At 41.9% G+C, this 14,728-nt stretch overlaps 1 protein-coding gene across 2 annotated transcripts in view; it reads right to left on the reverse strand.

Moving 5' to 3' along the window:
- CAPN7 (calpain 7) overlaps positions 1-2,913 on the reverse strand; it is a 33,658-nt gene extending 30,745 nt beyond the window's left edge. For both annotated transcript variants that reach the window (XM_082478954.1, XM_082478953.1), the window contains exon 1: positions 2,707-2,913. In XM_082478954.1, coding sequence (XP_082335080.1) covers positions 2,707-2,808 — 102 coding nt within the window. In that variant the 5' untranslated portion in view covers positions 2,809-2,913. The remainder of the gene's footprint in view (positions 1-2,706) is intronic.
- Between the last annotated feature and the right edge of the window lie 11,815 nt (positions 2,914-14,728).

Genomic DNA, 14,728 nt, shown 5'->3' on the forward strand with positions numbered 1-14,728 from the left:
ATTTTGTAACTACTCTTGTTTAATCTAACATTGACAGTGATTCTTCCGAAAAAAAAAAAAAAAAAAAAAAAAATCGGAAAGCCAAACCTCTCTAAGCTAAATCCTACATAAAGGATTCTTCTTTAACAGTATCTACTGAGTTTGCTCTCACAACTTCTGATCACAATAGGTTTGAACACCAACACCTTCACATACAATCTGACACAAGAGTCAATACCTAATCTTGGATTGCCAAGCGTCACCTGTCTGAATACCAAATATTTTAGCTGCAGTTGTGATTCAAAGCTTTCCTATTACACAGCAGTGTCCATAATCATGCTGCTCTGTGGCCTAGCTTTTACATACCAGAAAACATTGTCTAGACTACACTCTTTGTCATGTGTAGCTTGAAGTACACCAAGACTGTCTGGGATGCATTTTTGCACTTAGCAAGAGCATCACCTGTATGCAATTGAAAAAAGTTTTCCACACACTGAACAAAAGTGTACAAGAGTGATTACTTGCACAAAAAGATAGAATCATAGAATCAGTGAGGTTGGAAGGGACCTTTAAGATCATCAAGTCCAACCATTAACCTACCCTGATAAAAACACCACCACTCCTAAACCATGTCCCTAAGCACCTCATCTACCCTTTTCTTAAACACCTCCAGGGATGGTGAATCCACCACCTCTCTGGGCAGCTTCTTCCAATGTTTAATAACCCTTTCAGTGAAAAAATGCTTCCTAATATCCAACCTAAACCTGCCCTGACATAACTTGAACCCGTTTCCTCTTGTCCTATCACTTGTCGCCAGGGAGAAGAGGTCAGCTCCCATCTCTCTAAAACCTCCTTTCAGGTAGTTGTAGAGGGTGATAAGGTCTCCCCTCAGCCTCCTCTTCTCCAGGCTAAACAACCCCAGATCCCTCAGTTGTTCCTCATAAGGTTTGTCCTCCAGACCCTTCACCAGCTTTGTAGCCCTTCTCTGGACACGCTCCAACACCTCAATGTCCTTCTTGTAGTGAGGGGCCCAAAACTGAACACAGTACTCGAGGTGAGGCCTCACCAGTGCCGAGTACAGGGGGATGATTACTTCCCTAGTCAGGCTCACCACACTATTCCTGATGCAGGCCAGGATGGTGTTGGCCTTCTTGGCTTCCTGGGCACACTGCTGGCTCATGCTCAGCCGGCTGTCCACCAACACCCCCAGGTCCTTTTCTGCCAGGCAGCTTAGTTTTCTTCTGAAGAGCATTCGATAATTTCTTCCAGATATACTGAGAAATGTACTGTAATAAAGTAGTACTGCACACAGCTATCAGGCCACGTGCGCGCACACACACTTGCTAACAAGCACACTGTGGTATTATCATGGGTAACTATAAGTTTTGCATCTATATACTTTACGTATATAAACTTAGCTCACCCTACATTAATAACCATGTTAAAATATACTCCTCTTCCTATCCTTTCATGCACCCATAGGCCATCATGATAACAATGCTATGCTTTTTATACATCTCAAAGACACCTAGTACTCATGAAGTAAAAGGCCAACTACAGAGCTCTTAGTAAATTAACAGAAGAGTATTACTTTGGCAGGATAATGGAATATGTAGAATGATTACTGCAACACAGGCTTCAAAGAAATTCCTTCTCACAGGTGAGAAGTAAAGCCAGTGGGATATGGAACTTTAATGTAACTTTGCAAAACATAAATCCAACAAAATGAGACAACTTACGTGGTGAAAAACGCATAATGGTTGCACGGAAGCCACTAAATACCAGTAGTAAGTCTACAAATACTGAGCAAGACACTGAAGCAACCTCATCACACCCTCAGTTACACCAACCTGAAGCTGTATTGAAATAATAAAATCGGATCCCTAACAGGAAGAGTATTCACGTGTGGTTAAAAACATGCCACTGGTAGCTTGAGATCTGAAGCTAGCTTACTGCCGAGCATCTTGTATTTCACCACGTACTTCTCCACTTATTTGATGACTGATTGTACAACAGAGTAGTTTCCAGCTACACACTCCAGAGCTGCGATATGCCCACTTGCCATCCTCTGAAACGCTCAGCGCTTTACATCTCCAACATAAAACTGAACAGTTTTTCAGGCCCGGCGGGTGTAGGGGAAGGGCCAGGTATGAAAGTGCAGAACCAGCGGGGCAGAGACGTTTTTAGGTAGGTTCCGACGAAGCTTCCCGGGAAGCACCGACGGGGTTGTGGCTCCAGCCGCTGGAAGAAGCGCCCGTACCCCCCGTTCAGGTGCCGTAAGCTGCAGTGCTACCCCCCCAAGCCCGCCCGCAAACAGCAGCGCACGGACAGTACTTGTTCCCACCTAAAAATAAAACGCATTTCGCAACCCGCCCCGAAGGGCGCCGCTCCTTCGCGGACCGACAAACTTTCGACGCGCCCGCCCGGCCTTCCGCTATCCTTCTCGGCTGGAACCCCGCCGTCTTCCCCGAGGCCACGCAGCGCTACCGTCTCCCACCCGCCAAAGGAGGGGAGAGCAGCGGCCCGCCGCAACCCTCCCCCGCCGGCAGGGCAGGGCAGGGCAGGGTCGGGTCGGGCCGGGCCGGGCCAACCCCCCTCCCCCGGCCCTCCCCCGGCCCTCTGGGGGCTGAGGGGAGGAGCGCAAACCGCCCGGTAGCTCTAAGGCCTCAGAGCGGCGAGGGGGGAAAGGAAAGACCGGCGACCTGAGGGAACCGGCCGCCCCCGTACCTTGTAGTAGAAGACGGCTTCCTGGTAGCGCCCGCTCTGGTCCCGCTGCACCGCCAGCTGCGCGAACTTCACCGCGTCCAGCTCCAGCGTGGTGGCATCCATGGCTCGTTACCCTCCCGGTGGTGCCGGTACCACCGCCCGCAGCAACACCCACTCCTCTACAAGCCCACCCCGGCGTCGCCACCGGCTCCGCAACCGGCCGCTTCCCCCGCCTTCCTGACCCCGCCGCCGCCGCCGGCCCCGCCCCCATCCCAAGCACCTTCTCCCCAGGCCACGCCCACCTGCCCTGACAGCGGCTGCCCCGCACGGGGGTAGGGGGGCGTAGTGCGCACGCGCAGAGGGGGTTGTTTGTTGTGGTGGTGTGCTGTTTGGTTGGGGTTTTTTTTTTCCTCCTTTTTTGGGAGGCGGAGGGTGGCCTTGTGCTGGGCGGGCGTGAGGGCTGTGGTGGGCGTGCTCGGGTCGCGCTGCGCCTGGAAGGGCGGGGTTCTCGGGTTCGGCGGGGGCGCGTGCGCGCTGGGCCGCGCGGTGGGGAAGGGAGGGGAGGCGGCGGTGAGGGAGGGCAGGCAGGGAGGGCAAGGCGGGCGGGTGAGGCGGTGGCGAAGGAGTCCAGGCCGGGGAGGGGGGCGGGCCAGACAGACAGGCAGGCAGGCGGACAGACAGACAGACAGACAGACAGTGAGGGGGGAGGCAGTTGTGGCGGAGGCAGTGACGGCGTCTGGGGGCGGCGGTGAGGGAGGACAGGGCAGGCAGTGAGGGGGGGTGGGGGTGAGGGAGGGCAGGCAGTGAGGGGGGAAGCAGTGATGGCGTCTGCCCCCCCCACTCCCTTCCAGCTCTCCTTTCCCGCCTCTGTAAGCCGCTGGAGAGGTGAGCTGTGCAGTGGGGCCAATAGGAGAAAGCCCAGTGGTGTTACCGCTATATTTTGAAACAGAATTTTTGTAATTTTTTTTTTCCTCACTGTTTAATGGAAGTGCTTGAAAGACTTAGTAGCTTCTTCAAAGCCCTGAGCTGTAGAGGTGGGTGTTTTAGGCCTTGTTCATAGTTAATGTTTTGCTCTCGAAGATGTAATGTTTAGGTCTTGAGGATAGTGTTTCTAGCCTTAAAGAGAGCATTTTCAGTCATACAAGTGTAAAGTAGAAAGTAAATAAGAAAAAGTGTATTGCACTGCCCCCTCTTTTAAAGAAAAAAAAACAAAACAACAAACACATGCTTCTGGTGTGCTTCATTTTGGTGGTTTTGTAACCTAGATCTCTTATCTAGGATGTTCAGGTTATTTTGTCTTTCTTCCTTAGGAGTGGTTTAGGGTAAAACTGCCCTCACTGGGAGGCAGCTGCCAGTGCTTTATTTCTTGTTTGCGTTATAGCACCTGCTTTCCCCTCTCTCCTGCTTGTGTTGTAGGATGAATTCCTGAGGCTGAGCTGCTCTGAGAGCCCTTGGCTGGAAAGCCTTGTGGGTAATGCCTTCTGGAAGCAGTGTCTTCAGGACTGTGCCCTAGAACAGTTGTGTCTGTGAATTCTTGAATTGCACTTCCATGTGGAAACAAGTTAAGCTATATGTTCACACTGTCAGAGTTTCTACTTAATACGGGGTCAGGCCCTTGAGGGGCAGAATCTCTCCACAAGGAGCCACATGGCAAAGACATGGGGCAGTGGGAACAAGTTGCACTGGGAGAGGTTACATCTTGACACATGAAAGAATTTTTTATAGTAAGAACTACCATTAATTGGAACCACCTCACCAAGGACGTTGTAGAGTCCCCATTGCTGGAGGTTTTCAAGATGGTATTGGACAGGGTGCTAGATAATCTCATCTATGCTCCTTTTTTTCCCACAGAAGGTTGGACCAGCTGATCTTTCAAGGTCCCTTCTAACCTGGGCAATTCCGTGATTCTGCAGCCTTTTATTTCTGCCTGAAAACGCAGCTTATTGCAAGGCATTATTTTCATAAGATGTGAAAATACTGCCTGGCAACTTATTCTGAAGCTCTCCCTTATAAGTATGTGACTTTTCAACCTGCTTTCTAATGATAGATTTAGTAAGGGGTGCAGCTAAATGCAGGAATACTAGGTACTGAAATACTAAAATCTATTATTTTTCCTCTCTGATTTTCTTACGTACAGAGTTAGTGTTCCCGTTCTGTCATCTTTTCTTCCCTATCCCTTTTGTGCTTTATAGACTGCATTGATATAAAATGCAGTAATATTCTGTGTAAAAGATGACTTTTTGTCATCTGCTATGTAGTGGGCTGTTCTTGCAATCTTCATAGCTTTGCTTTTGATTGTGCTCGTGATAAGGTTGGTTGTGTTTTGTTTTGTTTTGTTTTTTTCTTTCAGAGTATGTTTTATGTTACTTACCTGAGCATAGGAAAGATCCAGATTACACTGAAGGATTTTTCTGAATAAAGACATATTTGTTCAATATTTACTTATTTAATGATACCGTGAAAACAAACAAGGAATTTCTGTCAAGGTCTGCTTCAATTTGATATTCAGACATAGTGGCATAACTTGTATAGCCTAAAATTAATTTGTGTATCATGGCTTCAGACTAAATCATTTACACATCAAATGCAACTCTGAAGTATTCAGAGTGACATGCATGATGAAACAGAGACTGAACTGGGCAGAACGACAGATAATGTTATTCCTTATTTAAATTTGCATGTCAAAAACATTTATTCTGTAACATAAACTAAGGTTCTCTTCTAGCTAATCAGGATTCAGAAATGTCAATTGGGAGAATTAATTTTTCACTAATTAATGGTTAGTGGTGATTTGCCCTCTTCAGATAACAAATGGCTTGTGTGTTCCTGTTTCTTATTAATCTGCTGTAAAATTCTGCGGGAAGCTTTTAAATTTACAAAAAGTATAGTAAGTTAGTGAGGTCTTAAGTGTGGCTAAGACTTCATATGAATAATTTTTTGCCTTTTGCTTGTAGTAGCAGTTTAGTTTTGGAACCAGATAATAAAATTGTCTCCTTTTGTTTGTAGCTGTAGAAGCATCAGTTCTTCCCATCAATGTTGATGTATACCAGACATGTAAATTTTTCTGTCTATGGTTAACTCTTGTTTTCCAAGGTACTGTGCAGAAAATCGCTTTCAGTAACTAAGGTTGTTAAATATCACGATGTTACTATTAGTGCAGAAGGCAGTAATAGGGTGTAGACAAAAATTATTAGGGCTGATGATGATGGGCAGAAGCTTCATTGCTTCAGTCACTCAAAACTTGGCTGGAAAAAGTGTTAAGTACATGCACCTGTGGTAAGAACTCAGCCATAAGTAAGAGCACCCTCTGGAGAAGCAAATTCTGGTAATTGCCAGTGATACTGATTGCTGTCCTCCATTTCTCACTGCAAATGTTGGATTCCATTTACTTGACAAGGGGTTGCTCTACAGGTACTGGGGAACACTATTTTTCTTTGAGCTTGTGTGCATTTAAACTTGCCAGTCCTTCTCTGCCCTGCAGAGTTATAGTGTTATAGTGTTACACCCCACACCCCAATTTGTTCCATTTCCCTATTATAATTTCTATTCTAACATTCCTATAGGTCTTCTGGCATCCATTCCTGTTATATCCCTTTTTCCGCTGGCACAAATCCAGATTCCACATCCAGGTCCTCCTCTTCCTCAGTTTTTTGTACCTTTGGTGATATTTGCCCTGAGTATCCCTTGCCTTCCCACCATGTACTTTCCTTATGTGCCTGCCTTCCTAACCTCATCTAAAGCTTGCTTTCTTGTCTCTCCTTCCTGCCTGCCTTTTGCAGCTAATATGCTCTGAGAAGCTCATAGCTGTATGTGTTGTCTTTATCTTATTCCCTCCCTCCCTCTTATTCCACCTTTTTGCAGAGGCAATATCAGATGAAGAAATTCAGGTCTCTGTTTCTTCCATACTCCTCTGCTGCTAAGAGAGCAGAACCAGCTCATTCTCATTCATCCTTGCTCTTTGAGATGTTTTCATCCCTTTCTTTCGTCTCCCATAATGCTATAATTTGTTGTCCCTCAGCTCCTCTTCCTGCCTCCTGATTTTGATTCTTGCTTCTCTGCCTCTTCCTCTCCTCTTTTTTAGAAACATATGCTGTAGGGGTAGAAATTGGCATGTTGGTGATGGTTCTTACCTAAGTTTTGCATATTGCCTTACCTATTTTCATTTGACTACAGCCATAGTTTTTAATGCTTCTGTGTATTAAAAAACAAACCCCCAAAACTTTTATGTAATTTGGTCTTCCACATGTATTGCTCTCAAGTGTCTGTGCTTGAATTCATACATGGTTACTTTTGCTCTGTCCATGGTGGCAATACGGAGCCAGAACATGGGCCGCTCTAGTTCTGTATTCCTCTGGAGTGTAGTTGGTGCTTGTGAAAAGAGTACAAGAATAGGGCAAGCTCGGAGTAGTATTTTGTCTCAGCTTCCTGCAGCCTGTGGTTTAAACTCATGTCATCCCTTCTGATAGCTCTTGCTGGGCTTGTTTCAATGAATTGGTCTAATTGTTGCTATAGCACATTTTAATTTTAGCATTCAAAATATTTTGTGGGAATGTGCTTTGTATACTTTAAATGTGTTGTATGAGGTAACCTTCCCCTTTTAAAAAAGAAAAGCAAACGAAAAAAAACCAACTGTTATTCAGTTTAACTGTTTGGCTCGTCTGCTTGTAAGAAATTGTGATCATATGTGATGGTTGCATCTTTTAGGTTGCCTGTGAGCTTGTGGTGTTCTTTGCTGTCTCTTTCTTCAGTTATTTCTTTCTTCATACATTTAATCTCTGTTGGAACGGAATCCTCTCAATACCTTTGATTTCTCCTTGTGACTCTTCAGTCTTCCCTGTGTTTTCTTTGAGATGGGATGGAATATTAAAGCGGTATCATTAATTTTGTATCTTGGTGTACTGGTTTACTCTCTTTTATTCATAATCACTCCTAATACTGTATTTGTCTTTTTAACCACTGCTGAGCATTGACTGAAGTTCTGAGAATTCTCCAGAATCATTCATCTTTCCTGAGAAAGGATAAATAGTTTTGCATCTGTCATTATGTACTTAATGTGGTGTTTTCTCCCCTGTAGTTTAACAGCATTTAATTTCACAGGCTGTTTATTACATACACAGTGATATGATATCCTTGCACAACTTTCCCTAGTAGGCTTTCACAAACCAGAGTATTTGTATCACTAGCGTACCTCTTCACCTTACTATTTCCTGCCAGTTCCAGATATCTTCTGCGTATTTACAGTAGTTGACCACTTTGGTCAGAAACAGAAGTTGGGTATGCTGTGTGTAGGTTCCGTAGAGACCTCCTCCATTGCCATTTTAAGAGCTGTCATCCCATATATTTTACCAATGATTAAAGTTTCCTCCATCTTCTCATTAAAGAAAGGCACTGTGCGGGAACCTTTAAGTGACTCTGTATTGAGCTACCTTCCAAGTTCTTACTCTCTTATGAGTGACATAAGAGACTACCCTTTCCCTAAGAGCTCTTCTTTCACAAAGTGCTTTCAAAACCTTTACACAAGATGCTGTTGATATGCTGAGCCTATTGGTTAGCTAGGACAGTGTTATCTCATTGCTTCTGTGGACTGTACTATTTTATGTCTAGTCAGACTATAGGTAATTGCCTTCTAGTTTTACAGTTCCAAGTACAGCAGGCCTACTGTGGAATAAATAATAAAAATAATCAGTGTATTGGACCCACCCCTTTCATGTCATTTGTATTATTTTAGTCATGTTAAGTATGTTGAATAATCTCTTAATTCTGCATGAAAAGATTGTAAGTTTGTGTTACCCGGCTTGATTCATTACAGTAAGCACCAGGTAAAATTTTAGACATGTGATGGTTAATATTTTAAAGACCTGGGCAGGCCTTAGAGTGAGAAGCATGCACGAAAGTGACAAAAAGTTAAGGAAGGTAAAACAGCTCGCTAAACAATGACTTGTGTTTGTTCAGAACATCATTGAAAATGAATATCCGTTTCATTAATAAGGTGTTGAACCTGTATATGTAATTGTTAAATGGATTCTGCAATAATTTAGAGAATGTTACCTATATTTTTGTTGGCAATATATTTGTGAGCCTGATTTAGTTGGGCTGTTCCAGAGCAAATCTGTTTTAACAGATGATTGGAGTTTGTGTATATTCTCTAATGCACAAAATATTTTCTTAAACAGATTATCTGATCTTGACCTACTTCTATGCTAAGTACCACCAATTTGTTGTTACATAGAGTACCCAAGTATTGTATTGCTGAACCCTTACCTATTGATTATATTAAACTCTTTTCACTACATAATGCATTTTTCCTTGATTGAAGGCTTCTGAATCTGAACCCAGACTCCTGATTTCAGCTGATGGCATTTTTGTGAAATTAGAAGGCAGGTAAAGCACAGCTGAAAATAAAGCCTTTAATTGTATATATGGTATTTTAGTTATTAATATGCTAGAAAGCACTTCTATTTATAGGGCTCTGAATATATGAAGTTACTTAAAAAAATGAGTCAGTTATATTACCACTAGATGTCCATCTACTGTTAGATTGAAGCTAGAAGTTTTTGCATGGTTAAAAGAGCAGATACTGAAGAAATACTTTTTAGTTTGGCTTTGGTTTAGTGACAAGTGTGGCTGAAGTTGCTTTGGTTAATTTTAGTAGTTTTCTTGACTCAGTCACAGAGATGTAGATTTAGTTTTTGCAGTCAAACACCCAATATCCAGACTGGCCAGAAGTTTGGGGTCTCCCTGCCCTGCAAAGACTAGAGAAATAACAGTATGAAATATAAAATCATGTTACTGTAATTCTGTTGATAATATTTTTTTAAATAGCACTTTCAGCAGAGATTATTGCAGTCCTCCAAAATTTCATAAATTAGTTTCCTACAAAAATAACTATGATTTTCTAAAAGTAAAGAGGTCTTCCTTGCACAGTTAAAACATTGGCTCTCAACTATATAGGCTATAATTTGTGGCATCTGCTTGAAAGAAAATGGTTACTGTGATAGAGACTGTGATCCTAACTGTGGAAAGAGGAAAGTAAAGTGAGAAATGTGTGTTGATAGCAATAGTGTTCTTCACCTTTGTAGTCATTAAGCATGCTTATTTTGGGAATTGCATGTGCAAATTCTTCTGACCATTGACGGGGAAAAGAGGCTTAATGATGAAATAAAACCTTATATGAAATAAGTTTGAGTGGAACGCACCAATGACACTGTAAACTGTTGTATTAACTAAGAGATCTCCACATGCCTTTTATGCCTATATATAATTAATAACATGCATCCCAGTCTGATGTAATCTTGTATAAAAAGTAAGAAAATTTTTAAAGTGAGTTATGGCAGGGTGGAATTTCCTGATTTACTCAAAATATTCACAGATTGATGATAGCTCTTTGAATTTAGCCATCAGAGAATTGAAGAAAATATTAAATCCTGAAACTATTGCAGTCCTCCCCCCTCTACTTAGATTTCAAAGATAAATTCTATGGTTTTAGAAGGAGTTTATGAAACTTGGGTTTGGTTTGTATGAAATTTGTTAACATTTTAAGAAATTGACCAAGAGCCAGAACTTTTGTTGTGCTTTCTAAAGGAAGCTTATATAAAAATATTATGGATTGCAATAGGGAGAGGAATACAGGTTTTGTTCAGGTCTTACGCATGTGAGCTCTGATGTGTTAAAGACTTCATGAGCGTGTTGAATTCAGGTGAAATTTTGAGTATGTTGAATGACTTTGCCAGGGACAAGATTTCTCTTTTTAGGGACTGGTAGGAGAGACTAATGTAACTGTGTTTTACAATCAAAGGTCTAGCTGGAATCATTAGTGCAAAAATAAATTGTTAAATGCTATTTTCTCTTAATTGTGACATGACAGGTATGATAACAATGGAATTAGTACAATATAAAGGTGAAATGTAATTCCTATGTTGTCTTTCACTTATTTGTGGTGTTGTGAGACCCGAAGGGTCACTCTGTTGTGCACCAAAAGGTATCTAGCATGCTGGTCAGCATGGTCTTTGTAATTTATTTCAGTTTCCTGACATGACCTATCTCCTCTGACTTTTCTTCTTGTTATCACACTCACTGTCTTCTTTTAAATGCTAATTTTCTCCATTCAGTACATGAATTACGATAGATACTTCTATACAGCAGTGTCTTATTAAAAGCTAGGTTGTCACTTAATAGCAATTCTTTTCTTCCTGCGTGCTGCATTACACACCCAGGAGGTGCTCTGGAGCAAACTGACACCTGAGCCCTGATAGTTTCTTTTTATTAACGTCACATGTTACTGCTCAGAACTGCCAAAAGTAATCAAAACAACGAACATACCCCTAGTTAACTCAATTTCAAGAACAGAAAGGTTTGAAAATAGATGCTCAAATGTATCGCTGTCATCTGTTGAAAAACATTTCTATAAAGAAGACAGTATTCTTTAAAGGATAGCAATTTTTTACCAGAAGAAACTCCAAAGGTTTATGTTAGCTGATTTTTTTTCTTTTTGAAGAAAAATAATAAGTAATTCAGACTCTGTGCTCAGGGGAGAAGGTGGTGGGTTTTTTTTGGTTGTTTTTTTTTTTTTTTTTAAGCTGCTATTTATTTTCTCACTTCCAATGAAGGGGTTTTGATTAGAATGAATAATGTTATTTGCAAGAGACTTGAATTTAGTCAAGCAAGTCCTGTACTGAAACAGCTTATTATACTGTAACATTTGTATTCCCAAGGAATTATAAATTTAAAGATTTATACACATTCCTCATTGTGAATGGTTGGCTTCAGCTGGCAGCCAAGCTCACACACTTCCACCCCCACAGGAGGACAGGGCTGGGGAGGAACAGAGAAAACAGGAAGAACAGGAGTGAGAAAACTTACAGGTCAAAATAAAGACAAGGCAATCATTCACCAGTTACTGTTGTTGGCATCACAGACTCCACTTGCGGAATTTCAATTAATTTATTGCTCATTAACATAAACATTTAATTACTGATTTGGGCATTGGAAAACATTTTGACACTTCGGGAAAACACTTTTCTTCCCCCTTTGCCAGGCTTAACTTCACTCCAGGCACCTCTCCTCCTGCCTTGTTATTGACATGGGTTACATTTAGTATGTTCAGTGACGTGATGGTTGACACAGGAGTTAGGGGTCAGCATGTAGTGTTTTTGCTTTTTTGCTGCTTTTTTCTCTTTTCTTCTGCTGATCATTTGTCCTTACTTGTTTCCTGTGTTCTGGTGTGGGTGTTCCACTGGCAGCAGTTGCCTCAGGGGTGTACCTACTCTAGCATGGGCTGCTGTTCCTTTGGGTTTGTACCTACTCCAACATGCAGCACCTCCTACTCTGACCTTGTTGCTCCTTTGGTACCCTCTGCCAGTCTTCTCAGTCTCAGCTTTTTCTGCCCTTTCTTAAATCTGTTTTCACAGAGGTGGGACAAACTTTGGCTCAGCTTTGGCCTGCAGTGGGTCCATTGCTAAACTGGCTGTGTCTGACATAGGGCAGCCTCATACCTCTTCTTAGAGATGCCACCCCTACAGCCCCGCCACCCCTACAGCCCCGCCACCCCTACAGCCCCACCACCCCTACTGAAATGTTATTCTTTATACCCAGTATACTCATAAAGGGATTAGCTTGAAGGCAAGTAAGAATTACATTATTACAAATAAGGATTTTTTTTTTTCCCCGCTCACATTTGTTAGCAGGCAACTCAGTAAAGCTAAGGCAGTCAGTTGGACTGTATTAGTTGCTATTTGATTTTACACATGTAAGGCATGACTAAAGATGAGATACCTATTGGGGGATAGCGAAGCTCATAGAGAGGTTACACGGAGTTCAGGTTCCCATTCCAGGGTTGTCCTGTGCTATTTGCAGTGGGTGTACCCTGAAGCGAAGGTTGTGGGTTAAAATACATCCACAGCTGCAGAAGGAAGCAGTTACTGCTGCCTAAGCTGATGTTGCTAAACCCCACAGGGAGGACCCTTGTTGAAGACCCAGTTGCAACATGTTGGTGACGTAAGTTAGAACCACTGATATCTCCTGTGCTTTGTCCCTCGTGTACAGGTGGTATGTTCCTGTGGCTGCTGGTCTTGGGGAGGTTTGGATATTGAGAGTGTTGACTTCTGCTGTTGGAAAGATGTTCATATAAGAATGTTTTTACCAGCAAACTATGGCTTGATGAATATCTGCTACACTAAGCTAAATACCATGTAAATGCTTTCAGCCTGCAATACTAAATAGTAACCATGAGATCACTGAGAAGGAAAAACTACTTTGTGCATACTGTCTTCAAGAGTGTAATGTGCTTGGGGAAACTGCTGATGGAGTTTACACCTGACCTTCCCAAACAGTAATTTTGTTTGTATATCATACTCTTAATGGGGAGTGTCTCTTTCAGATGCATGATTGATCTCTCTTAACTCTCTCTCTTTTTTTTTTTTTTTTTCCTTCCTCTGAAGCTTACGTTTTGCATTACATACTAGGTTCATCTGAATTGAACTCACTTTCAGTTCCAAGCCATTTGGAGAAGCTTGGCAGAGGTGGTATTTCCTGTAGAATATGATATCCAAGATGTCATATTACCTACGTGAGAATTCAGGGTGCAGAATGATGTACTATAATGCCTGGAGTAGATGATTTTTTTAGTGCCTGCTTCCTGTAAACTCTGGCCCAAATAAATTCTGTCAAACATCCATTTCTGAACTGCATCTATATGTCTGTAGAAACATGAGTATAGACAAGGTAAGTATTGATGACTGTTTTGGAGAGACTGCATACACATTGTAAAAGAGACTCCACAACCTGCAAAAGGTGCTTCCTGATCTTGCAGCTGAATCTGGACAGGTGGAATTCATTGGCCTATTTTATGTACATCCATTTGCAAGACTGGTATAATATTCCTTTAGGGAGAGACCAATCTCACATTGCACTCAAGCTTTGGTCACTCTCTGTGGTTTGATAGCATGTTTAACGCTTCTAAGAGATGGCAAATATATCAAAATAGGTTAAATTTGAACTTTCATTTAAACGTGGAAATGCCCAACAATATGGAAGGTTTGAAGAAAATTCACAACATCTGGATTTAATTAAAAAGGTCAGCTCAGTGGACTGTGGGGAGACTGATTTTCTTGGGAAATCCTTGGGATCACAGTAATGGTTTCTGGATCCCAAATAAGCTGATTTGATGGAAGATTGGATAATTTATCCTCCTGCTGATACTAACGATAAAGTTGAACCATAAACTTTGCCTTGTAAACTTCCTGATTCTTTTGCTTAATATGCTTACTCTAATTAAGAAACAAATTTTTGCTTTGATTAAAAGGATGCTTCTTCCATAAAGTAAAATTCTTACAGGATTTCATCAAATATCCATACTCTTTATTACTGTCTTTCAGGGCCAGCAAGACATCAGATGGCTGAAGATCTTTTTCCTTCATGAATTTTCATTACCGTACTAATGACATTGGACTTCATTTTGGAGATACCTTTTTGGTGAAAATGTTTTCATGTCCTTATGCTATAAAATCCAGGTGGAAAGAACAAATGTATATGAGGGAGCGAGGAAAAACTGCTCAGAGTACCTGTCATGGGAGGATGCTTAGGAATTGCTCCAAGAATGCTTAGATCCATCTTGGTAATTGTCACTCTACTGGGAAAGTTTGTCCCCATGAATTGATGCAGAGAACTAATTTGATAGCATTTGGAGTAAAAACCAAGCCTGCATCTTCATCTTTCCCCAGTCTTTCCCCCTGTGCATAAATACACTTGTACTTAGTCAAACCATTTTTTCCTATAGACGATTTCCATTTTTAAGTATCAGCAAGTGACATGATTTATTTGAGTTTGTGTTTTTGCAGCAGGTCAGACACACTATTGTAAGCAGGTAAGTAGATGGGCAGCAGGCAGATCTTGCAACGTGCTAAAATAATGCCATTTGCATTGCATAGGAATGCAGCAGAAAAAATAATGACACAAGTCCGGGGGGCACAAATGTGTATGTAATGGTGGACTTTGTTCTGTTGTTGCATATAGTAAACTTTTACTTTATCCTTGAAAATTTCACTAG

Source organism: Vanellus vanellus (genome assembly GCF_965231255.1).
Source record: "Vanellus vanellus genome assembly, chromosome: 2".
In the NCBI taxonomy this organism is placed as follows: Eukaryota; Metazoa; Chordata; class Aves; order Charadriiformes; family Charadriidae; genus Vanellus; species Vanellus vanellus.